Below are 24,230 nucleotides of genomic sequence, written 5' to 3'. Positions count from 1 at the left end.
TCCTGGGGTAAGTACTTCTTACTGATGCTCCGCTCACAGCGCCATTAGTCACCGCCTTTCATATTGGTGCAGATCTCCCAGTCCTGGGGTAGGTGCCTCTTACTGATGCTCCCCTCAGAGCACCATTAGTCACCGCCTTTCATATTGATGCAGATCTCCCAGTCCATTAGTCACCGCCTTTCATATTGGTGCAGATCTCCCAGTCCTGGGGTAGGTGCCTCTTACTGATGCTCCCCTCACAGCACCATTAGTCACCGCCTTTCATATTGGTGCAGATCTCCCAGTCCTGGGGTAAGTGCCTCTTACTGATGCTCCTCTCACAGCACCATTAGTCACCGCCTTTCATATTGATGCAGATCTCCCAGTCCATTAGTCACCGCCTTTCATATTGGTGCAGATCTCCCAGTCCTGGGGTAGGTGCCTCTTACTGATGCTCCCCTCACAGCACCATTAGTCACCGCCTTTCATATTGGTGCAGATCTCCCAGTCCTGGGGTAAGTGCCTCTTACTGATGCTCCTCTCACAGCACCATTAGTCACCGCCTTTCACATTTATGCAGATCTCCCAGTCCTGGGGTAAGTGCCTCTTACTGATGCTCCCCTCACAGCACCATTAGTCACCGCCTTTCATATTGGTGCAGATCTCCCAGTCCTGGGGTAAGTGCCTCTTACTGATGCTCCCCTCACAGCACCATTAGTCACCGCCTTTCATATTGGTGCAGATCTCACAGTCCTGGGGTAGGTGCCTCTTACTGATGCTCCCCTCACAGCACCATTAGTCACCGCCTTTCATATTGGTGCAGATCTCACAGTCCTGGGGTAGGTGCCTCTTACTGATGCTCCCCTCACAGCACCATTAGTCACCGCCTTTCATATTGATGCAGATCTCCCAGTCCTGGGGCAAGTGCCTCTTACTGATGTTCCCCTCACAGCACCATTAGTCACCGCCTTTCATATTGATACAGATCTCCCAGTCCTGGGGTAGGTGCCTCTTACTGATGCTCCCCTCACAGCACCATTAGTCACCGCCTTTCATATTGATGCAGATCTCCCAGTCCTGGGGTAAGTGCCTCTTACTGATGCTCTCCTCACAGTGCCGTTAGTCACCACCTTTCATATTGATGCAGATCTCCCAGTCATGGCACTGTGAGGGGAGCCTCTTACTGATGCTCCCCTCACAGTGCCATGCTGGCATCACTTTAGACACTGGTCCTTGTGAAACGTTAGTACAATGCACAGTCCTGGTAACTGCAGCCATAATTCTGGACCGCCAGGTCAGTGGTTTTATTCATGACTATACTGGGAACCTTAACCATGCAGATACTCTCACATATATTAAATTGCCTTTATTTATACTGTTTGTTTGTAGACCACATTATAAAAAGTAGAGTTAAAGGTAGTGTGTAGATTATAAGCAGTATGAAGTAATGGAAGCGTGTATGGTCATCTTCTCCTGTGGGGTCATGATTGCTGGTGCACTGATTACTGTGTGGGCCGGACTCACTGCAGGTGCCTATTCTGTCTGATAGTGGACAGCAGACAATGGAGCTTCTCACTCACTGCAACCTGTACAGAGGGAAGAGAAGTCACATAAATAAGGTACTAGAACAGTGGTGGTGAAACCTGGCACTGACGACAGATCCCAGCATGCACTGCCAGAGTTTTGCTATTAGGGAGTGCTAAAACTGTGGCAGGGCATGCTGGGATATGCAGTCCCAGAGCAGCTGGAGTGCCAGGGTTCACCACCACTGTACTAGAATATACCCTTTATACTAAGTAACCTAAACATCGTTATTTTTTCTTCAGGGTCCATAGGGCTCCACAGGGAGACATTGGGATGTAGGTGGGACCTGGAGGACCGGACATCAACAGCAAAGCCTTTCAATCCCAGGATGCTCCGGTCCTTCCCCCCCCCCTATAGCCTGCGAGGGTACTTCAATTTCGTTGGTGTCCGGCGAGGAGCTGGACCACCATTATAACGGTGCAGTCTTATGCAGCCCAAGCTTATATTTTCACTTATTTCATTTTTATTTCTACGAGAAGGGTATGGAGCACCAGACTGTCCTTCGGGCATCTGCGCTGCCACCCCAACACCCCTCCGCGGCGCTGTGACTCCAAGCCTGCGCTAGGTACACCCGGCGGGGCTCCGAGGGGGACTAGCTAGCAAGCTCCCCGGACCCCCAGGCTGCAGCCCGGAATCCAGGGGACAGGTAAGGTGGAACCCTGTTCGCGGGGACCCGAATAATAGTGCAGTCTTGCAACCAGTCTCCGGAGACAGACCGGAGGCGTTGATGTGGACACTGGGGAGGCAGCCTACTACTCCAGTAGACCACCGGGGCATTAGCCTACTGGTGCAGAGGCATATTATTAAGGCCAGGTGACCTGGTGGTTACCGTCAGCCAGGGGAAAAAAGGCGCTCTCTCTGCAGCCCCTCCCCCAGCTCAGGGCTCTATTTTACTGCCGTCCTGATGTTCCCTGGGCTGCTCCTCCATCCCCTCAGAGACACACGGCAGCCATTTTAGGCAAGCGGGTCTCCGGGAATCGCTGGGTCCAGTCTCCCTGTGCACCTCTCCTAAAAGCCAGACCATACAGCGCCTTTTCCCACCAGCCACTGTGCTCTGTGTAGTTGATTATTAGTGCCCATTGTAGAAAATTTGATTTTTCTTTCTGATTTGTATGTGACTTGTGCTAGCGCTAACTTCTCCTTTTCTATACTGTCAGTTATAACTATCCCTTTCTTCTACGTACCCTGTCATACTAAGGTATAGAGGGTCATTGTGCCTCACATTTGTGAGAGCTATCACATACTTGACACCGCGTTGCACACTACATGGTGCCATATCTAACGCGGTTGCACGCTCTCTGGTATCAGGTGTACCACTTTTGCAAGTAACTTGTGCCTTATAAAGCGCTGTCACTCCAGGGGGGTTACCAGCAGTGCAGTTGCACACTATATTGTGCTACCTTTTATGTATGTATGTATATATATAGCGCTGTTGCACATTACCTTGTGCCATATATAGCGCTGTTGCATACTACATGCTGTCATCTTTAACGCTGTTGCATACTATGTAGTGCCATATATAGCGCTGTTTCATATGATATTGGGTCATATATAGCGTGTTTGCACGGGGGGGGGGCGGGGGGATGGACTTTGCACTAATTACTACATAGCCCCTGGTCCCTCAACCCCGGTGTCTCTCCCCCTCAGGACCCTCCCTGGGCGGCAATTTCACAAATGCTGGCAAAAATTTCAGAACAGAGAGTGGTCCTCTTAGTGGCTCCCCCTATGCGATGGCCACAGCAGGTACTCCCTGCAAATCCTTTGCCTCCCCCATGGGCATACATGCTGTCTACCTCAGTACACAGTTTGGCTGCTACTTCTACAGCAACTGTTACACAAGGAAAAGCGTTTACCTACTAAACTCTCTAAACGGGCTCTGTTATCCACTCGGTTATCAGATTCTGACATATCATCTGGGGAGGCAGCCAGACCTCTCTCACTCTGATGCCATCTCTGGAGAAGAGGAGTCACCCTCTAAGCTAGATACACCTGCTTTTGTTAGAGCTGTAAAATCCATTTTACAAATTAAAGAGGATGAACCTGCTCCTTAGAAAAACAAGGCACTTTTTAAATTACAAAAGAAAGTTTTACCAGAGTTCCCTCAACCAGACCAGCTATCTGATCACATGAGTGAAGCATGGATCATGCCTGGTAAAAGGTTTCAATTCCCAAAACGATTCAGTTCCTTTTACCCTCTTCCAGCTATTGATTGCACTAAATGGGACGTTCCCCCAGCAGTGGGTTCTCATATAACTTGTTTGGTTAAAAATGCCACCTTACCCATTCACACTGCTACCTCCTTGAAGGAAACTACAGATTGATGACAAGCTTCTATACGTCTATCTATTTACCCTCTTACAGGAGCTATTACTCGTCCTGATGGGGCTACGGCCTGGGTGGCGAAAGCCATTGAGAGTCATCCTTTCACCCTCAAGGAAAAGCCAAAGGTCAATTTTTTTCCATGGCACCAGACGTCAGCCAAGGCCTCCAAGCCTAAGGCCAAACAGGCCTGGGCTACTAGATGTCCACCTGCAAGTCTGAGGACAAGCCTGACGGGGCGGTCCTCTCCCTGAGGGCTCCCATGGTGGGAGGCTGACTTCGTCAATTCGCCTAGGTTTGGCATCAAACCACGTCAGATGCCTGGGTGAGAAATGGTCTCCCACAGATACGCCCTCTCATTCCTGAGGCGATCCCCCAACAGTTCTTTTGCACAGGACCTCCATCGGACCCAACCAAGGCCCTACTGCTCCAAAAAGCCAGTCAGTATTTACTGAATTCAGGAGTAATAATTTGGGTTCCCTCCTCACAACGGAGCAAGGGCTATTATTCTACCCTTTTCTTAATTCAGAAGCCCAAGTTTTGTATGGAAACCCTCCATTCCTTTATCCTAGCTATGGAGCTTGGGGAATTTATGGTATCTCTAGACATTCAGGACACTTACCTACATGTACCTATAGCACCTTCTCATCAACAATATCTCCAGTTTGCTATACTACAGCAACATTACCAATTTCAGGCTCTGCCGTTTGGCCTTTCAAAGGCCCCCAGGGTCTTTAACAAGATCATGGCAGTTATGGCGACCTCTCTTCATCGTCAAGGGATCAGACTGGTTCCATACTTGGACTATCTCTTGCTGTTGGCCAGCTCCCCAGAGTCTTCACTGCCATCTACAGGTAATCATTGCCTTTCTTCAAATGCACGGTTGCCTGATCAACTGTAAAATATCTTCCGTAACACCATCTCAAAGGATGGTACATTTGTGAGCCCTCCTGGACTCTCGACTTCAGAGAATCTTCCCAACGGCGGACAAGATTTCAGCAATCCAGCGCAAACTGCTCCACAATCGCCAAGTGTCAATTCACTCTGCAATGCAGGCCTTGGGATCAATGGTATCCACCTTCGACATGGTGGAGTTTGTCCACTATCACTCCAGGCCCCTACAACACCTGATCCTCTCCAGGTGGAACAGGCTACATCGTCTGCTCAAATCCCAGATGATGAGCCTCCCCCCAGAGGTTTGCCTGTCCCTAGCCTGGTGACTACAGACTTCCCATTTGAACAAGGGTCGTCCCTTTTTAGATCCCGGACTGGACTCTCCTCACCATGGACGCAAGCCTCCGAGGGTGGGGCGCAGTAACCGGACAACACTCCTTCCAGGACCGATGGTCCCCAGTTGAGGCAGTGTTACCAATCAACATCCTGGAACTACGAGCCATCTACAGAGCTCTCAAGCTCTCACTCTGGCTCAGAACATTCTGAAAAACAGGCCAGTACAAGTACAGTCTGACAACGCCACGGCTGTGGCTTACCTCAATCACCAAGGGGGCACTTGAAGTCAGTCAGTAATGACAGAAGTGTCCTGCATTCTCACATGGGCCGAACGCAATCTCCCGGACATCTCTGCAGTGTTCATCCTGGGTATTCTCATGCAGGAGAATGATCTCTACATCCAGAAGTCTTTCAGCATTTGGTGGACAAATGGGGTCTTCCAGAAGTGGATCTCATGGCCTCAAGAAGCATAAAAAAAAAAATCCAATTTATGGAGCCAGAACACAGGACCCAAACGCGGCCTTCATAGCATTGTCAATGAAATGAAACTTCCATTTGGCATATCTCTTGCCTCCAATATCCCTACTTCCTCGAGTGCTTAGAAAGTTCAGACAGGAGGGGGGCACAGTCCTGTTCATAGCTCCGGCTTAGCCCAGATGTCATTAGTACTCCGATCTTCAGAGGCTTTCTGCAGACATTCCTCTTCAACTTCCTCTACGAGTAGACTTGTTGTTCCAGGGCCCATGTCATCATCCGGACCTAGCCTGTCTGTCTTTAACGGCTTGGGTCTTGAGACATCCCTCCTAACGGGTTAGGGTTTCTCCAGTTCTGTAGTCCAGATCATGCTCAGAGCACGTAAACCAGCCTCAACCAGGATTGTATTTCCAATGGTGTGCTCCAAGAAACTATGACCCACAAGTCTTTAAGGTTTTCTCAAATTCTTGCCCTTCTTCAGGCTGGACTGGATCTAGGCCTCCACCTAGCTTCCCTGAAAGGACAGGTCTCTGCTTTGCCTATCTGGTTTCAGTGCATAACTGCTACTATACCGGATGTTCACACCTTCATGCAAGGTGTTCTACGTATACGACCTCCCTTTGTCCATCCTGTGGCTCCATGGGATGTCAGTGGCACTCCAAGCACTTCAGGAACCTCCATTCGAACCACTGGAATCAGTGAATGTCAAGTGGCTCGCTGCGAAGTTTCTTCTGGCTATAGCATCTGCCCGTAGGGTATCAGATTCAGGGGAGCTTTCATGTCGCTCCCCCTTTTTAATAATTTCATCAGGACAGGGCTGTTTTTCGTACACGCTCAGGTTTCCTTCCCAAGGTGGTTTCTCGCTTCCACCTGAATGAGGAAATTGTGGTTCCAGCATTTCATTCACCAGACCTCTTGCCAGCTGAGGCCTCATTGGATCCGTGCTGTGAAGATATACGTGGACCATACTAGTTCCATCAGGAAATTGGACTCCCTCTTTGCCCTATATGGTTTCCACAAGAAGGGATGGCCAGCTAACAAACAGACTCTGGCCAGAAGGATTCACATAACTATTTCACAGGCTTCTTGTGCCGACTACTATCTTTGCTCATTCTACTCTCTCTGTGGGTCCCTCATGGGCAACCCAGCGTGGCGCCTCTGCTGAACAGCTATGCAAGGCGGCCACCTGGTCTTCTGTCCACACCTTTCTTAGGTTTTATGCCTTTGATACATTTGCCTCTCAGGATGCTCCCTTCAGGCATAGGGTTCTCCTATCAGCTCAGGAGCGTTCCTGCCCTTGAACAACGACTTTGGGACATCCCCAATGTCTCCCTGTGGAGCCCTATGGACCCTGAAGAAGAAAATGAGCGTTATGGTAAAACTTACCTTGGTTAACTCTCTTTCTTCGAAGTCCATAGGGTCCACAATGCACCCGTCCTGACACACCTGGCTTCTATGGGTTTCTTCGCATGGTCACTTGTTTCATTCTCTGTGTGTGAGTGTGATTCCTCAGTGTACCAGTCTTCCTTCTCTCATATCCTGCTCCTGCCTTGGGCTTGTTAACAAAACTGAAGTGCCCTCAGGCTGTAGGTGGGGTATAAGGGGAAGGACCGGAGCATCCTCCGATTGAAAAGCTTTGCTGTTGGTGTCTGGTCCTCCAGGTCCCACCTACACCCCAATGTCTCCCTGTGGACTACGAAGAAAGAGTTAACCAAGGCAAGTTTTACCAGAACTCTCCTTTTCCCCTTAATGTATAGTTCTCTACAACAAAAGCATTGGATGATGTGAGGATGGTTTTTATGATCAGGCCTAAACACGCACCTTCCACACTGCCCCTGATGCTGTATTACTGAATTGTCCCTGATATTTTGCACCATTTTAAGATGAAGCTTAGTGTTCCAGTAACAAAACTTACCGGATAAGGCTGTGGGTCATCCAAGTGCCGATGCAGGTCACTGAGGGCGGCAAGACAACCCTGGGCATAAGAGCGGACCTCTGCCAGGCTTGGAAGGGATGGACTGCCGATGATCTGAAATCATACAACAATGGTGCAGAACTATCAGACTGTCGGCTAGAATTGTAGCTGGCTAAAGAACAAGGTGCAAATTATATGGCCTACACTGTACAGTATAAATTATAACAACTGTATAAAGCTGATGGTTACATTACACCTAATAAAAGGAAGTAACTGCATCTGTACAAACCATGTTGCACTGTAAAAGGTGCGAATACATGTATGAAGTTTGCATGTAGCCCACAGACGCTGGACAGCTTCAGTCTTACACTGGAATTTAGATGCGGGTTTGGAAACCCCCCTCGCAAATCTAAAGCTAGGTATACAATAACTCTGCCATTACAGTCCAGGTTTTGAGGCCATCTATGCTTGAATCCAGATGGTTAAATCAAATTGACAGAGGCACTAATTAAGTCACCTGTGCTCAAGCATGGATAGCTTTAAAACCTGGACTGTAAAGGCGGCGTTTGGGAACCTCTGCACTATAAGATTATCTGTCCAGTCTGGTTGGAATGAAATTCTGGTAATATATGGGAGCACATGACATGCCGGAAATGGACAAAAAGGGTCACTCGGATAAACTGGTGCACCCAGATACAGGGTACTGCACCCATGGCGGTACCCTGTATCTGCCTACAATGATGCCCATAAAATACGGAAAAAAACCTGCTATGGTATAGAGTAGAGGTTCCAAAATGTGGTCCTCAAGGCTTCTCTAACAGTTCAGGTTTTAGAGATATCCATGGTTGAGCACAGGTGGTTAAATCAAATTGACTGAGGTACTAATTAAGTCACCTGTGGTCTAGCATTGATATCTCTATAACCTGAACGGTTAGGGAGCCTCGTTTGGGAACCTCTGGTAGAGAGTCAGATTTCCTTTGCCTGGAAAACACATACCTGTAAACCTACTGATTTGAAATATGAACCCACCTAATAGACCCTGCGCTCCCCAACTCAGCATATGTATTTAGGTTGGTTCTGATCTGCCCAAAATAATCTAGTACACACTAAGGGGTAAATTTACTAAGATTCGAGTTTTTTAGTTTTTAAACTAACTTTGCATCACCAAAACTCGGGTGAGTTTTCCCTTCTCAAACTCGCAAATAGATGAGATTACTCACCCGAAATTGCAGTGTTTTCTCTCTACCAAACTCACCCGAGCTAGCAGCCTGCACATACTGTATCAGTGAGATATGTGTAAGCTGCTTGTGTGTTAAGACCTGTAAAAACAGGTTAAATAATTAAAAATGACAAGGGGTCCCCCCCCCCCCTATAGATTAACCAGCCCTGGACTTGCCAGCCTGTCCTGGTACCTAAAATGACGGGCAACAAAACGAATAGGGTTCCACCGTAAATTAGGTACCAGCACCAGGCTGCATGCAGGGCCAGTCCTGGTTTTAATTATAGGGGTAAAAAATTTGCGTAGCTGTACCCCTAAAATTAAAGCCAGCACTGGACCCTTTCTAGCGAGGGGCTGATGCCACAGCCAAGGGAGCCCATTCACCAGGCCCCCCAGCTGCAGCATCAGCCCTGACTGCTAGTCAGCCCAGGCCAGAGATCCCTGGGGAGTTGGGGACCCCTCCAATAAAGGGGTCACCCTCTCCAGGGCACCCCTGCCCTAGGCTGATAAGCCTGGGGCTATCTCCGCCACCCCTGGGCGGTGGGTTGATAGTGTAGGTGTAGTGTTAAAAATTTAATTAACAACATTGTCTTTACAGTAGAACTGCAGGTCCCAGCAAGCCTCCCCCGCATGCTGGTACTTGGAGAACCACAAGTACCAGCCTGCGGGGCATTAAGGGGCCACTGGTACCTGCAGTTCACTTGTAACGAAATGTGTAAAAAAAAAAAAAAAAACAAGACACACACACCGTGAAAATAAAGTTTTATTACATACATACATACACACACACACACACATACTCACCTTCTTCAAGAAGTTCACGTCCCCTTCTCAACGTAAAGTATTCAATGGAAGTACCTGTAAAAAAAGATCCAATACTCATCTTTTGTCCCACGATGTTCTCCGCAGTAATCCAAATAGGGCCCCGGACACACTGTAACAAGACGCTACTGCATATTGTTACAGTATCGCTAATGACAGCTCTGGGCTTGAGCTATTAAAAGTGCCGGGCGGCCAGCCAATGAGCGGTGGCTTCCAGAAGCGGCCGCTCATTGGCTAGGACCCATGTGGGCTTAGCCAATGAGCGGCTCCTCCATGTAGGTTCCAGCCAATAAGCGGCCGCTAATGGAAGCCGACTCTGATTGGCTGGCCGCCCGACACTAATTATAGCTCAAGCCCGGAGCTTTTTTTTTTTTTTTTGTGGGTCTCCAAGTACCAGCATGGTGGGGAGGCTTGCTGGGACCTGCAGTTTTACTGTAAAGACAATGTTGTAAATTAAATTTTTAACACTACACCTACACTATCAACCAACCACCCACGGGTGGCGGGGATTGCGGGCTATCAGCCTAGGCCAGGGGTGTCCCCAACTCCCCAGGGATCCCTGGCCTGGGCTGACTAGCGGTCAGGGCTTATGCTGCGACTGGGGGGCCTTGTGAATGGCCTCCCCTGGCTGTGGCATCAGTCCCCCGCTAGAAAGGGTCCAGTGCTGGTTTTAATTTTAGGGGTACCCCTATGCAAATTTTTTACCCCTATAATTAAAACCAGGACTGGCCCTGCAGCCTTGTGCTGGTGCCTAATTTACGGTGGAAGCCTACACGTTTTGTTCCCCATAATTTTAGGCACCAGGACAGGCTGGCAAGTCCGGGGCTGGTTAGCCTTTTTTTTGGGGGGGGGAACTTCACGTAATTTTTATTTTTAAGTAAATAACCCTACTTAAACAAGTTAAAAAAAAAACATACACAAATCACTATGATTTGTGTATGTTTCAGCCAAACTCGTAGCTCAGGAGATGAGTGTTTAAAACTTCTATTTCACATGAGGTTTGCTACAATCTCGCACTAGATTGGAACCTCGATTCTTAGTAAATTTGCCAGTTGCATCTTTTCCATCTAAAGTACTTCCTATTTTGGCCGATGGTGAATTTTTTCGAGTTTGCAAACTCACATGAGTTTTAACAGTGAAAAAAGAGAACTCACTTCAAACTCACTCGAGTTTGTCTTTAGCAAATTTGCCAGATGAAAAAAATCACGTGGAGTTTGCAAACTCACACAAACTCGAGCCTTAGTAAATTTACCCCCAAATGTCAATCCTACTTCTAATATGAGTCAGGATCTTGGGTAATTGCTAATATTAGACGATTGGCTTTATAGGAGAGGATGTTATCACAGTTTGTACGGTGAATGAATCAGCAGCTTGTGATCCAGACTGATCCCCTACTGTGGTTGCAGAGAATACTTTTCAGGCTCCGTTTGGTGTGTTCTTCACCCAGTTCTATAGGACTATATTGTCTCTATGTAATTTACACGCATGACCGATCACTGTAATATTTTCTGCAGTGTGTTTCCAGTAGCTCACGGTGTGGTTTTCAAGCCCTCATCTAATCCTTCTGTACTGCAATCCTGATCTAAGGAAGAGTTTAACATGTGCAGTAGGAAAGGGTCATAATAACCATGGACTTTCCCAAAGACAGAACGGAGACTTGTGGCCCCTGTACTGTGTATCATATACTGGATATAATAACGTGCCACTTACATATGGACAAATGGCGGTGATTTTACCTGTCCGTCCTGAAAGTAGAGTCGGTGGAGGAGCGCCGCTCTGATAGGGGTCACAGTCTCACTTTCTGCGTTTTTGCCCAATTCATAGATTTTCACCTCCCTCCCAACCTCAGGAGGGGGCTCATCCTCTAGTGCCAGGAGGTCCAGTAACATGTTATCTAGTAATGGAAGGAACATCAGCGCAGTGCGACAAGACCGACAATACTCTTTGTGAGCGTAATGAGAGAGGATACAGTATGTGAACTATCAGGAGCCACAAATAGACTGAACACACCCAACGCTTGTAGGGACACACGGCCTGATCCAGCAGCGATCGCAAATGCAACTACGTACGCAGATCGAGCGATCGTTAGCCATTACGCACTGCGATCGTGCACGCACAGAGGAATCCATCTCAGAGTGAGTTTGGGGGTGGTGACGGGGGGAGAGGCTGGAGAAACGCAGGCGTGCCTGTCCATTAGAACGTCATTACATGGGCGTGCATAAATTATCCACTGCGATTACATACGCAGCCTGCGTGCAACGCGATTTCTAATTTCTGCAGTTGTCCAGACCTGCTGTAAATGTGTGTGACGGGCCGATGTGCGTCGATGGTACCAATGAATACGCAGGAAGGCGAGGTTGGACAGAAACGAGAAAGCAGCAGTGGGCGTCTTTATGCTGGCTGAGCGGTGACAAGCATTAGCATATTTTCGCAGCTGCATTTCGTGCGATTTCGCAGCTGCGATCCTTACTGAATTAGGCCCACAGTATGAAATCACCTCCGGATAACATAATAGAAGATTTGTGAAGCTCAGTGATGTTTAGGGGCATATTCAATTTGGAGCGAAAAGTCCTTTTCGCCGTCATCGCTGGTTTCAGGGTCGAAAAAGTATCGCACTCGTTCCGCGTATCCCCCTATTCAATTTCAAATCAGCGAAAAGTCCTGTCATTTTTGAGGAAATTAGCCTGACACCCCCCAAAAGATGGTCTGACATGGGGGTTCACTATGGGTACCCCCGAATATCCCTGGTAAAGTTATGTGTGGTCTTTATACGGTCTCAATAGCTGCTGTTTTGCGTTTTTAAGAAAGTGGTGAAGAATAGCATTTAGCAACTTTTTTCTGGCAAAATAAGTAGTTCCATCAAATTTGGGGTACATGATAAGGGGTGCAAGCATATTTGAAATTGGCTAATGCAAGGTTTTAAAAAATCGTGAAAAATACACCTGCCGCAACCACCTGCAATAAAGAAAACACCTGGGGCGTACTTGGGGACCCCCCTGAGTATATTTCGCTAGTTTAGAAGTTTGTCCCCAAAATTTTTTTTTTGCCCCCAAAATGAAAGTACCTTTTTTGGGGTGTCCGGTTGTACTTTTGACATTTTTTTTTGACACAGAATACCTTTGGGGGACTGTCCAAGGGGTGCAGGGTGGTTTTTGGAAGTTTGTACCCCAAAACCCCAATTCATAGGTGATATTTTTTCGCAGGGTCTCATTCACTGACTTTTCGCACCGGCGAAAAGTCGGACAAATTGAATACGGGGATAAGTGAAAACTGCGAAAATTATGTCACCGGCGATGAAGTATCGTCGAAAACAGCTTTTCGCAGCCTAACTGAATACGGCCCTAAGTCGCAAAATAAACGTCAAAAGTGCACCGAGGATGCTGGGGAACAGACACCTGGCAGCACGCAATGACTAAACACAGGAAGGTCAGTGCCCACTCACCGCCCCCATCATACAGCCTGTACACAGCCTTGCTCCCTGGGATTGTGGTCTTCTTCTGGTCCTCTGTGACCTTCATGCATGGTTGGTCATTCACCTGTACCAGCTGCAAGGACACCGCACAGTTACAGGGATGAAGGGGAGTGGGGGTGTAGATGAAGGGGGTCAGGTTCAGATTTAATTTTAGACATTTACAATAATAGTTAATATGGTTACTTCTTTCTACAGAGGGTCCAACTGGAGAAAACGATCCCGTGTCTGGAGCACAGGAGGAGAATATCTGACCTTGTAGACGCAGCCCAGCGAAGACTGAAGGGGACACGTCACCAGGTGTGTACCAATGCCGACCACATTCACCTCGTTCTTCTGCCACAGAGAACATAAAGGACACGTTACAAAAGAGGATTTTAACCAGCACCATTCTAGACCCTTTGTATAGGGCACAGTAATCCTCATGTTGTAGATCAGAAAATTAAATAAAACATATTTGTTACTTAGAATGTGAGAGACGGCCTGCCCACTTGCTTTGGGTTAACGATATCGGGGTAAATTTACTAAGCTGCGGCTTCTCTGCGAATTTGAGCCAGAATTCATAGTGACAACGATGTTAATAGCAAAACCTGGTGCTTAGTTTATTTACCCCATAGGGGGCATATTCAACTGGGTGCGTGAATAGCAAAAATCCAGCACCTGTGAGGTTTTACCTGCTGGTGCGGGATTTTTTCTATTCCATTAGCTGCGTGTTTTCTGCATTTTTGTGCCCTGGAAGGTTTTTTTCCACGCACCTCCAGAGCAAGTGTGATTTTTCCTAAAATCGTTAAACCACAGGGACTTGCTCTGGGACCCTGGCGGCACCCCCCCCCGAGAACTAATTAAGCAATTGGAAGTAACCAATTAGCTTAATTAGTCCATAATTACTCACCTTCTGCATCATCTTCTTCATCCAGCGTCGGAAGCCGGGTCCTCTGCTGCAGGGTGAGTATGTCAGTGTGTGTGTGTGTTTGTGTATGTGTGTATATGAGTGTTGTGTGTGTGGCCCCCCCCCCCGGAATGGGCGCTGGGAGAACTACATCTTCCAGCAGCCCTTGCCCCTCCCACCAGCCCCTGGAGCTGACCAGCAGCCCCCGGGGCTCCCAGAAGCCCCCTCTCCAGTGAGAAAATGGAGAAGAGGCCACCGGGAGCCACGGAGGCCACTGGAGCCCCCCGGCTAGGTAAGTGAAGAATTTTTTTTATTATTATTTTATTTCTCGCAACGTGGGAGCTGAAAACCCTGCAACCATTTTTTTTTTTAAATTGGATACCGCGGGTATCGGGAGCGCGCATACCCGTGGTATTCCAAAATTGGACGCAAGGTTTTTACCTCGCCAAACCTCGAACCCAATTGAATATGCCCCATAGTCTGTACATGCAATTCTTGTTATTCCCCATTATGGCACGTCACATACAGGGCTCTTTCTGCAGATATTCCTATGATCCTAGATGCTGACCGTGATTTGCTGCACAAATCTTCTATTACTGAAAAATGGCATCTTTTACCAAACTTGGAACATATGAAACAATTTCAGTCAAATCGCCATTTTCTATTAGAAGGCCTTGGAGCATATGCCGACCATGAACCAGCTTCGCAGTACCCTTCCGCAGGGTGGCTGGAACCATTGTATCCTAAAGGATAACCTGGGCTAATAGAAGCACAGGGCCCGTAGGGTGCAGATAATAATAGCGGGCAGGCTGGAGAAACAGACAGGGGAGAGCCGGAGCTCCTGTTACACGCTCCTTAGGACAGCATGGAGATACTAGGAGAGTATGGCCAGAGCGGGACCGGGGCTCTGTAGGTTTCAGGAGCAGCAGTTGGGTGCTACGGGCATCACACGCCTACCAGGACCTTTACCTCTTTTGTCAGAAGCTTCAGACTCTTCTCACTGATGTTGTTACTGATAGCGATGGACAACGTTTCCAAACACGGAGCTTCAAATCTGTAGAATAGAGGAGCTGTAATAAGCAGGAGCCAGAGGCCGCTGTGTGTGTGCCATGAGCTTGCAGAACCGCATCCTTGTACAGATTGTGATTAAAAATATTAAAAAGCACAGACAGGAGAACTCATTCAGAAGCGGTCGTTAGTTGCAAGCGGTCGCTCTGAATCAGGGCGGCCGCTTGCATCCTGAATGACCGCCTCCTTGTCGATCGCTAAGCTGTGGGTTAACAACCACAGCTCTTGCGACCATCGGGGCTTACGACCAGACCCTAAGGTTGGGTCTCGGCACTTGTAAGCCCCAGGGAGCTTCCTGCTCTAATCGAGCTGGAAGCTCCCCACTGACATCAGCAATGATGTCAGTGGGACCGCCCCCAAACGGCAAGCGTTCCGGCGGGAACGCCTCCGTTTGGGCAGGCACGCCCCCTGCCTGCATCCCAAATTGGGCGAGCTGTCACTCAGCTCGAGACCCCTAGCGACGGAGCGTCCGTCGCTAGCCGGGTCTCGCGCATGCACACGACGGAGCCAGCTCCGTCGTGCGCACACCCAGTGGGGCAACATCAAGTCGGTTGGAAGCCATCAACGCTTGCGACCGACTCTGAATGACCCCCAGAGTCTCTCTCCCCCTCCCCCAAACACGAAGCGGTTGCCACTACCAGTACGCTATCAGTCACAGGTGGGTACTCACCGGCCCGCACACAGATGGAATACCTTCCGGATGTCTAAAGACTGTTTGGCCAAGTCCCCGCTGTCCAGCCGTACTCCTACCGCCCTGTACCCCAGCTGCTGCAAGGCCAGGGCGACCGCGCAAAAATTGGGAACTCCACTCCTGCAAAAAAGAGGAAAGGATTCATTTCAAAAACTTTCAGTACATTATTTGTATTCACTCTCTGCCATATAAAAGTATAATATAGCATTATGGTGCCACAACCAACACACATGAAGGCGGCTATTTCTCTGGGCTCTCTGATACGGTTATTGTTCGGTTAGTGACCAATAGGAAGCTGTGGAGCGGCGACATTAACCAGCACGAAAGGGATTCATTTTGTGTGCCCCCATCCGCGTCTTACATCAGCACGCTGTAGGTGTCCACCACTACCATGAAGTTGTAAGGGAAAGCGATGGCGTAGGACACGAAAGCTGCCATTTCACCGGGATTTGCGCTTTGCGGGGGGATATTGAGTAACGGACACACTTTCCCCAGCCACGTCTGAGACAGCGCCAGGAGGTCCACGTCCCCCTCCTCCTGTTTGTTTGCAGGCCGCAGAGTCTGGGGAAAAACAAAAGCGGGGGGGAGTCACCAAATGAAGAGGCATGACAATAACAGTGGCGTTGTAATGAAGATTGGGTGGTAGCTTTACCCGGCACTGTAATTCGTTGGCGCCGGAGAAAGAGGACACATAAGAGTGAGCCATGGTGCCAGCCACGGGAATCCCAAAGCGCTTACCCGCCAGAACATTACTGGTGCAGTCAAAGCCTGGGAAGGTAGAGAGATGGGGGTGAAGGCGGAATGTTATACTGGTATCTCAGGCAAACAGACAAGCGCGGTGGGAGGAGGTGGTAACGCAGTAAAAGCAGGCGCGTGGCTGGGGACCACCGTGATCGGTGCTAGAGGCGTAGTCTAGAAAAGCAAAGCTAGAAGCAAGCTAAAGGCTGGGTGACACAAGGGGGCAGAGGATGGGATGAGATGGGGGCAGGGTGAGAGTAGTAGTAGCAGGATAGTGGGGACAGCTGTAAGACAGGGACAAGTACAGGAGAGCAGAGGATGGGATGAGATGGGGCAGGGTGAGAGTAGTAGCAGCAGGATAGTGGGGACAGCTGTAAGACAGGGACAAGTACAGGAGAGCAGAGGATGGGATGAGATGGGGGCAGGGTGAGAGCAGTAGTAGCAGGATAGTGGGGACAGCTGTAAGACAGGGACAAGTACAGGAGAGCAGAGGATGGGATGAGATGGGGGCAGGGTGAGAGCAGTAGTAGCAGGATAGTGGGGACAGATGTAAGACAGGGACAAGTACAGGAGAGCAGAGGATGGGATGAGATGGGGGCAGGGTGAGAGCAGTAGCAGCAGGATAGTGGGGACAGCTGTAAGACAGGGACAAGTACAGGAGAGCAGAGGATGGGATGAGATGGGGGCAGGGTGAGAGCAGTAGCAGCAGGATAGTGGGGACAGCTGTAAGACAGGGACAAGTACAGGAGAGCAGAGGATGGGATGAGACGGGGGCAGGGTGAGAGCAGTAGTAGCAGGATATTGGGGACAGCTGTAAGACAGGGACAAGTACAGGAGAGCAGAGGATGGGATGAGATGGGGGCAGGGTGAGAGCAGTAGCAGCAGGATAGTGGGGACAGCTGTAAGACAGGGACGAGTACAGGAGAGCAGACGATGGGATGAGACGGGGGCAGGGTGAGAGTAGTAGTAGCAGGATAGTGGGGACAGCTGTAAGACAGGGACAAGTACAGGAGAGCAGAGGATGGGGTGAGATGGGGGCAGGGTGAGAGTAGTAGTAGTAGCAGGATAGTGGGGACAGATGTAAGACAGGGACAAGTACAGGAGAGCAGAGGATGGGATGAGACGGGGGCAGGGTGAGAGTAGTAGTAGTAGCAGGATAGTGGGGACAGCTGTAAGACAGGGACAAGTACAGGAGAGCAGAGGATGGGATGAGATGGGGGCAGGGTGAGAGTAGTAGTAGTAGCAGGATAGTGGGGACAGCTGTAAGACAGGGACAAGTACAGGAGAGCAGAGGATGGGATGAGATGGGGGCAGGGTGAGAGCAGTAGTAGTAGCAGGATAGTGGGGACAGATGTAAGACAGGGACAAGTACAGGAGAGCAGAGGATGGGATGAGATGGGGCAGGGTGAGAGCAGTAGTAGCAGGATAGTGGGGACAGCTGTAAGACAGGGACAAGTACAGGAGAGCAGAGGATGGGAAGAGATGGGGGCAGGGTGACAGCAGTAGTAGTAGCAGGATATTGGGGACAGCTGTAAGACAGGGACAAGTACAGGAGAGCAGAGGATGGGATGAGACGGGGGCAGGGTGAGAGCAGTAGTAGTAGCAGGATAGTGGGGACAGCTGTAAGACAGGGACAAGTACAGGAGAGCAGGGGATGGGATGAGATGGGGGCAGGGTGAGAGTAGTAGTAGCAGGATAGTGGGGACAGCTGTAAGACAGGGACAAGTACAGGAGAGCAGAGGATGGGATGAGACGGGGCAGGGTGAGAGTAGTAGTAGCAGGATAGTGGGGACAGCTGTAAGACAGGGACAAGTACAGGAGAGCAGAGGATGGGATGAGATGGGGCAGGGTGAGAGCAGTAGTAGCAGCAGGATAGTGGGGACAGCTGTAAGACAGGGACAAGTACAGGAGAGCAGAGGATGGGATGAGATGGGGCAGGGTGAGAGCAGTAGTAGCAGCAGGATAGTGGGGACAGCTGTAAGACAGGGACAAGTACAGGAGAGCAGGGGATGGGATGAGATGGGGCAGGGTGAGAGCAGTAGTAGTAGCAGGATAGTGGGGACAGCTGTAAGACAGGGACAAGTACAGGAGAGCAGAGGATGGGATGAGATGGGGCAGGGTTAGAGTAGTAGTAGCAGGATAGTGAGGACAGCTGTAAGACAGGGACAAGTACAGGAGAGCAGAGGATGGGATGAGACGGGGCAGGGTGAGAGCAGTAGTAGCAGGATAGTGGGGACAGCTGTAAGACAGGGACAAGTACAGGAGAGCAGAGGATGGGATGAGATGGGGCAGGGTGAGAGCAGTAGTAGCAGCAGGATAGTGGGGACAGCTGTAAGACAGGGACAAGTACAGGAGAGCAGGGGATGGGATGAGACGGGGCAGGGTGAGAGCAGTAGTAGTAGCAGGATAGTGGGGACAGCTGTAAGACAGGGACAAGTACAGGAGAGCAGAGGATGGGATGAGATGGCTCAGGGTTAGAGTAGTAGTAGCAGGATAGTGAGGACAGCTGTAAGACAGGGACAAGTACAGGAGAGCAGAGGATGGGGTGAGATGGGGCAGGGTGAGAGCAGTAGTAGCAGGATAGTGGGGACAGCTGTAAGACAGGGACAAGTACAGGAGAGCAGAGGATGGGATGAGATGGGGCAAGGTGAGAGCAGTAGTAGCAGCAGGATAGTGGGGACAGCTGTAAGACAGGGACAAGTACAGGAGAGCAGAGGATGGGAAGAGATGGGGCAGGGTGAGAGCAGTAGTAGCAGGATATTGGGGACAGATGTAAGACAGGGACAAGTACAGGAGAGCAGAGGATGGGATGAGATGGGGGCAGGGTGAGAGCAGTAGTAGCAGGATAGTGGGGACAGCTGTAAGACAGGGACAAGTACAGAAGAGCAGAGGATGGGATGAGATGGGGCAGGGTGAGAGCAGTAGTAGCAGGATAGTGGGGACAGCTGTAAGACAGGGACAAGTACAGGAGAGCAGAGGATGGGATGAGACGAGGGCAGGGTGAGAGCAGTAGTAGCAGGATAGTGAGGACAGCTGTAAGACAGGGACAAGTACAGAAGAGCAGAGGATGGGATGAGACGGGGGCAGGGTGAGAGCAGTAGTAGCAGGATAGTGAGGACAGCTGTAAGACAGGGACAAGTACAGGAGAGCAGAGGATGGGATGAGACGGGGGCAGGGTGAGAGCAGTAGTAGCAGGATAGTGAGGACAGCTGTAAGACAGGGACAAGTACAGGAGAGCAGAGGATGGGATGAGACGGGGCAGGGTGAGAGCAGTAGTAGCAGGATAGTGGGGACAGCTGTAAGACAGGGACAAGTACAGGAGAGCAGAGGATGGGATGAGATGGAGCAGGGTGAGAGCAGTAGTAGCAGGATAGTGGGGACAGATGTAAGACAGGGACAAGTACAGGAGAGCAGAGGATGGGATGAGACGGGGGCAGGGTGAGAGCAGTAGTAGCAGCAGGATAGTGGGGACAGCTGTAAGACAGGGACAAGTACAGGAGAGCAGAGGATGGGATGAGATGGGGCAGGGTGAGAGCAGTAGTAGCAGCAGGATAGTGGGGACAGCTGTAAGACAGGGACAAGTACAGGAGAGCAGGGGATGGGATGAGACGGGGCAGGGTGAGAGCAGTAGTAGTAGCAGGATAGTGGGGACAGCTGTAAGACAGGGACAAGTACAGGAGAGCAGAGGATGGGATGAGATGGCTCAGGGTTAGAGTAGTAGTAGCAGGATAGTGAGGACAGCTGTAAGACAGGGACAAGTACAGGAGAGCAGAGGATGGGGTGAGATGGGGCAGGGTGAGAGCAGTAGTAGCAGGATAGTGGGGACAGCTGTAAGACAGGGACAAGTACAGGAGAGCAGAGGATGGGATGAGATGGGGCAAGGTGAGAGCAGTAGTAGCAGCAGGATAGTGGGGACAGCTGTAAGACAGGGACAAGTACAGGAGAGCAGAGGATGGGAAGAGATGGGGCAGGGTGAGAGCAGTAGTAGCAGGATATTGGGGACAGATGTAAGACAGGGACAAGTACAGGAGAGCAGAGGATGGGATGAGATGGGGGCAGGGTGAGAGCAGTAGTAGCAGGATAGTGGGGACAGCTGTAAGACAGGGACAAGTACAGAAGAGCAGAGGATGGGATGAGATGGGGCAGGGTGAGAGCAGTAGTAGCAGGATAGTGGGGACAGCTGTAAGACAGGGACAAGTACAGGAGAGCAGAGGATGGGATGAGACGAGGGCAGGGTGAGAGCAGTAGTAGCAGGATAGTGAGGACAGCTGTAAGACAGGGACAAGTACAGAAGAGCAGAGGATGGGATGAGACGGGGGCAGGGTGAGAGCAGTAGTAGCAGGATAGTGGGGACAGATGTAAGACAGGGACAAGTACAGGAGAGCAGAGGATGGGATGAGATGGGGGCAGGGTGAGAGCAGTAGTAGCAGGATAGTGAGGACAGCTGTAAGACAGGGACAAGTACAGGAGAGCAGAGGATGGGATGAGACGGGGGCAGGGTGAGAGCAGTAGTAGCAGGATAGTGAGGACAGCTGTAAGACAGGGACAAGTACAGGAGAGCAGAGGATGGGATGAGACGGGGCAGGGTGAGAGCAGTAGTAGCAGGATAGTGGGGACAGCTGTAAGACAGGGACAAGTACAGGAGAGCAGAGGATGGGATGAGATGGAGCAGGGTGAGAGCAGTAGTAGCAGGATAGTGGGGACAGATGTAAGACAGGGACAAGTACAGGAGAGCAGAGGATGGGATGAGACGGGGGCAGGGTGAGAGCAGTAGTAGCAGCAGGATAGTGGGGACAGCTGTAAGACAGGGACAAGTACAGGAGAGCAGAGGATGGGATGAGATGGGGCAGGGTGAGAGCAGTAGTAGCAGGATATTGGGGACAGATGTAAGACAGGGACAAGTACAGGAGAGCAGGGGATGGGATGAGATGGGGGCAGGGTGAGAGCAGTAGTAGCAGGATATTGGGGACAGATGTAAGACAGGGACAAGTACAGGAGAGCAGAGGATGGGATGAGATGGGGTCAGGGTGAGAGCAGTAGCAGCAGGATAGTGGGGACAGCTGTAAGACAGGGACAAGTACAGGAGAGCAGAGGATGGGATGAGATGGGGGCAGGGTGAGAGCAGTAGTAGCAGGATAGTGGGGACAGCTGTAAGACAGGGACAGGTACAGTAGAGCAGAACTTTATGTCCTCCCTAACCTGACAAACCGGATCTTACTCAGGACACTGAAAATCCCATTTAATAAAATACCAACGTGACCGGATTCACCCAACGTTTTCCCCACAGGGTCAGTCTGTTAGGAACGGAATCGGTATGTAATACCGCCGACCGCATGGCCGGCAGTTCGATTCCCGGCAGCATCAGGCAGACAGATGAAGAGATCCCGACAGCGGCAGCCGGACAGCGCTGGAAATCCCGATCGTCCCCAGGTAAGTATGAACTACCATAACCTCTCCCCCAAGTGCCTTACCCTATCCCTCATCTAAGTGCCTAACCTAACCCCCCCCCCTTCCCCGCTGCCTAAATCTAAGTCCCCCCCGGGAGCCCTAAACCTAACCCTCCCCTCCCCCCGCGGCTGTCCGCTCGCGGCGCCCGGCATCCCTTCGATCGGGATGCCAGGCGTCGGTGAAATGAGCAGCGTCTACATCTAGACGCCGGTCATTTCACCCTCGCCGTGATATGACAGTCGGGAAGCCGGCTGTCGGTATAATGTCAGCCGGCTTCCCGATTGCATCCAGTTAGTAACAGATGAGGGTCCAGCCTCAGTTAAATTCCAAAACTCTCCTCAACGCCGGCGGTCACAGATCGAATCTCGCCCCCTAGACACAGTAAAAGCGCTGAGGACACTGACTGTAGCACTCACCTCCTACGTAAGTATATTTAGAGGCGGACAGCCCTCCATCCGGGCCCTGGGCCCTCCTTAGGCCCATTTCCAGCAGCTTCTTATCTGGTCCGGCAGCCAAGCGAAAACGAGCGGCATTTGTAGCAACGAGGCTGAGACAGAGAGGGAAAGGAAGAGGTCATTCCGTGCGTAGGAGACGTGCGGATTCCTGGAGCAAAGTGCGCACAGCGTACCTGGCGTAATTCACCAAGCAGAGCAGCGTGGTCTCCAGAAGCTGCACCACCAGGAGAGGACCCCTGACCTTCATCAGCGGCTCCTGCCAGAGAGAAAATACAGAGAGGCCTGTAATCTGAGGAACGTGTAATAAAGTACAGGGGTAACGTGTAATAAAGTACAGGGGTATCGTAATGACAGACGAGACACCAGAAATACTAATATACATACAGGGAGAGCACGACTGAGGACGACAGGCGTCTATACTAAAAGCAATATTTAATTTCTTATATATAATTTATTCCATCACTAGTATGCCCGTGGCGAACATTTCGCCAATTTAAACCCAGAACATACGTAGGGAAAATTCTTTGCTAGATAATGTTAATATGACGGAATCGGGTAATAAAAGATTTGTGTGAAACATAACCGGCTAAGCCACACCCTTTTATGGTTTGGGGGGATTTTTTTTTTAAAGTAACATTTTGCCAATTTGTAAGTACGATGATATACTTGGCCATGGACTTTGAAGCAAAATGGCCCGTTTCCAGGGGGTATTGTAAGCGGAGCCCCCTATAGATGCAAATGATAATGCTCTGTTACTCCACCTCACCGTCTCCCAGCCTCCCCTCCAATCAGCGGCTGCCGGAGGCGTTGCTTTCGAGGTGCAAACCCAGTGCTGATTGGCTGGGAGTTGTGAGCCTGGAATCGACGTGTTGGAGAAAGTAGGTGAGGGAAGAGCGCCCCCTACGGCAGCAGCCTCACGTGTTGTGCCGCCCGCGTGCCCTCCCTTATTATGTAATAGCTACGCCACGCAGCCAGACGGCCAATCAGGAGCCGAACTCGGGTGGACCACCAGTAGTGCGTAAGCAAAGCAGCCTGCCGCAGTCACCCCTATCCCAATTCCCCGGGGTCACTGTTCCGGCTCTGTGTTCTGGTAGTTTTTCTTGACATTTTAAGGTTAGCTATAAAAGAACATTTATTATGATTTTTGTCATTTTTTTATTTCCCATCAAATTTTATTCCAAATTCTGTAATTTATTGCTGATTGAAATCCGTCGCAAAAGAATCACATTAATATCTTATTAATATCAGTCTGAGATATTCAAATTCAAAGAGTGTGTGTCCGGACACAGGGACTAAGCAAATTATATATATAAATTTACGCCTGTCCATAGATGTAAAGACATACTGACGGACAATCGCTGCAGCTGCTCAGGGCTAGGACAGACTGACAATGCACATACATCAGATGCCAGGGGCTGGTGGCAGAATAACACAGGCCATACCTACTCTAGGAAACACTACTGATCCCTCCGGGCAGGAGATAACTGTGACCTCTGACGCATCCACCGTCTGCAAGTATTCAAAGAAGCCCTTCTCCACGGCGGGGAGGCAGGACGGACTGCAGGTAATCGATGTCTGAGGGGAGAAGGATAGAGCACAGCGTTCATACATATGCCTGGTAACAATATATGGATAAAGCATGGATGTATTCAGCACAATTTGGAATGATGGAGCCTAGGGAATAAAATGTAGCAATGAGACGTCACAGCCGACAAATCAAGAAGCCAACAATGAGGACGCTCCATCTATAGACACACGTCACTGGCTGCCTGGCTCTGATATATAGCCACATGTAATGAGGAAACCCATTCAGTATGTTCAGAGTTTAATCTGAAAAGTTCACATTAAACATCATTAGGCTGTGGTGAGAGGAGGATGGGGCAGTGACAGGCTGGGGGGGGAGAGGAGGATGGGGCAGTGACAGGCTGGG

The 24,230-nt window shown here is 50.1% G+C and overlaps 1 protein-coding gene across 1 annotated transcript; it reads right to left on the bottom strand.

The window, feature by feature from the left end:
* Positions 1-1,330: 1,330 nt before the first annotated feature.
* LOC148431078 (nicotinate phosphoribosyltransferase-like) lies at positions 1,331-23,875 on the bottom strand (the record flags this gene model as incomplete). The annotated part of the gene is given in 13 exon segments (XM_088466362.1): positions 1,331-1,565; positions 7,502-7,615; positions 11,279-11,436; positions 12,985-13,087; positions 13,267-13,347; positions 14,870-14,954; positions 15,639-15,779; positions 16,021-16,220; positions 16,312-16,427; positions 22,262-22,392; positions 22,474-22,556; positions 23,747-23,845; positions 23,847-23,875. Coding segments are annotated over 13 exon segments (1,406 nt in total), but the record flags the coding sequence as incomplete, so codon positions are not given.
* Between the last annotated feature and the right edge of the window lie 355 nt (positions 23,876-24,230).

Source organism: Taudactylus pleione, unplaced genomic scaffold (assembly GCF_031769625.1).
Source record: "Taudactylus pleione unplaced genomic scaffold, aTauple2 ptg002929l, whole genome shotgun sequence".
In the NCBI taxonomy this organism is placed as follows: Eukaryota; Metazoa; Chordata; class Amphibia; order Anura; family Myobatrachidae; genus Taudactylus; species Taudactylus pleione.
This window is presented reverse-complemented; position numbering and strand designations above follow the sequence as displayed.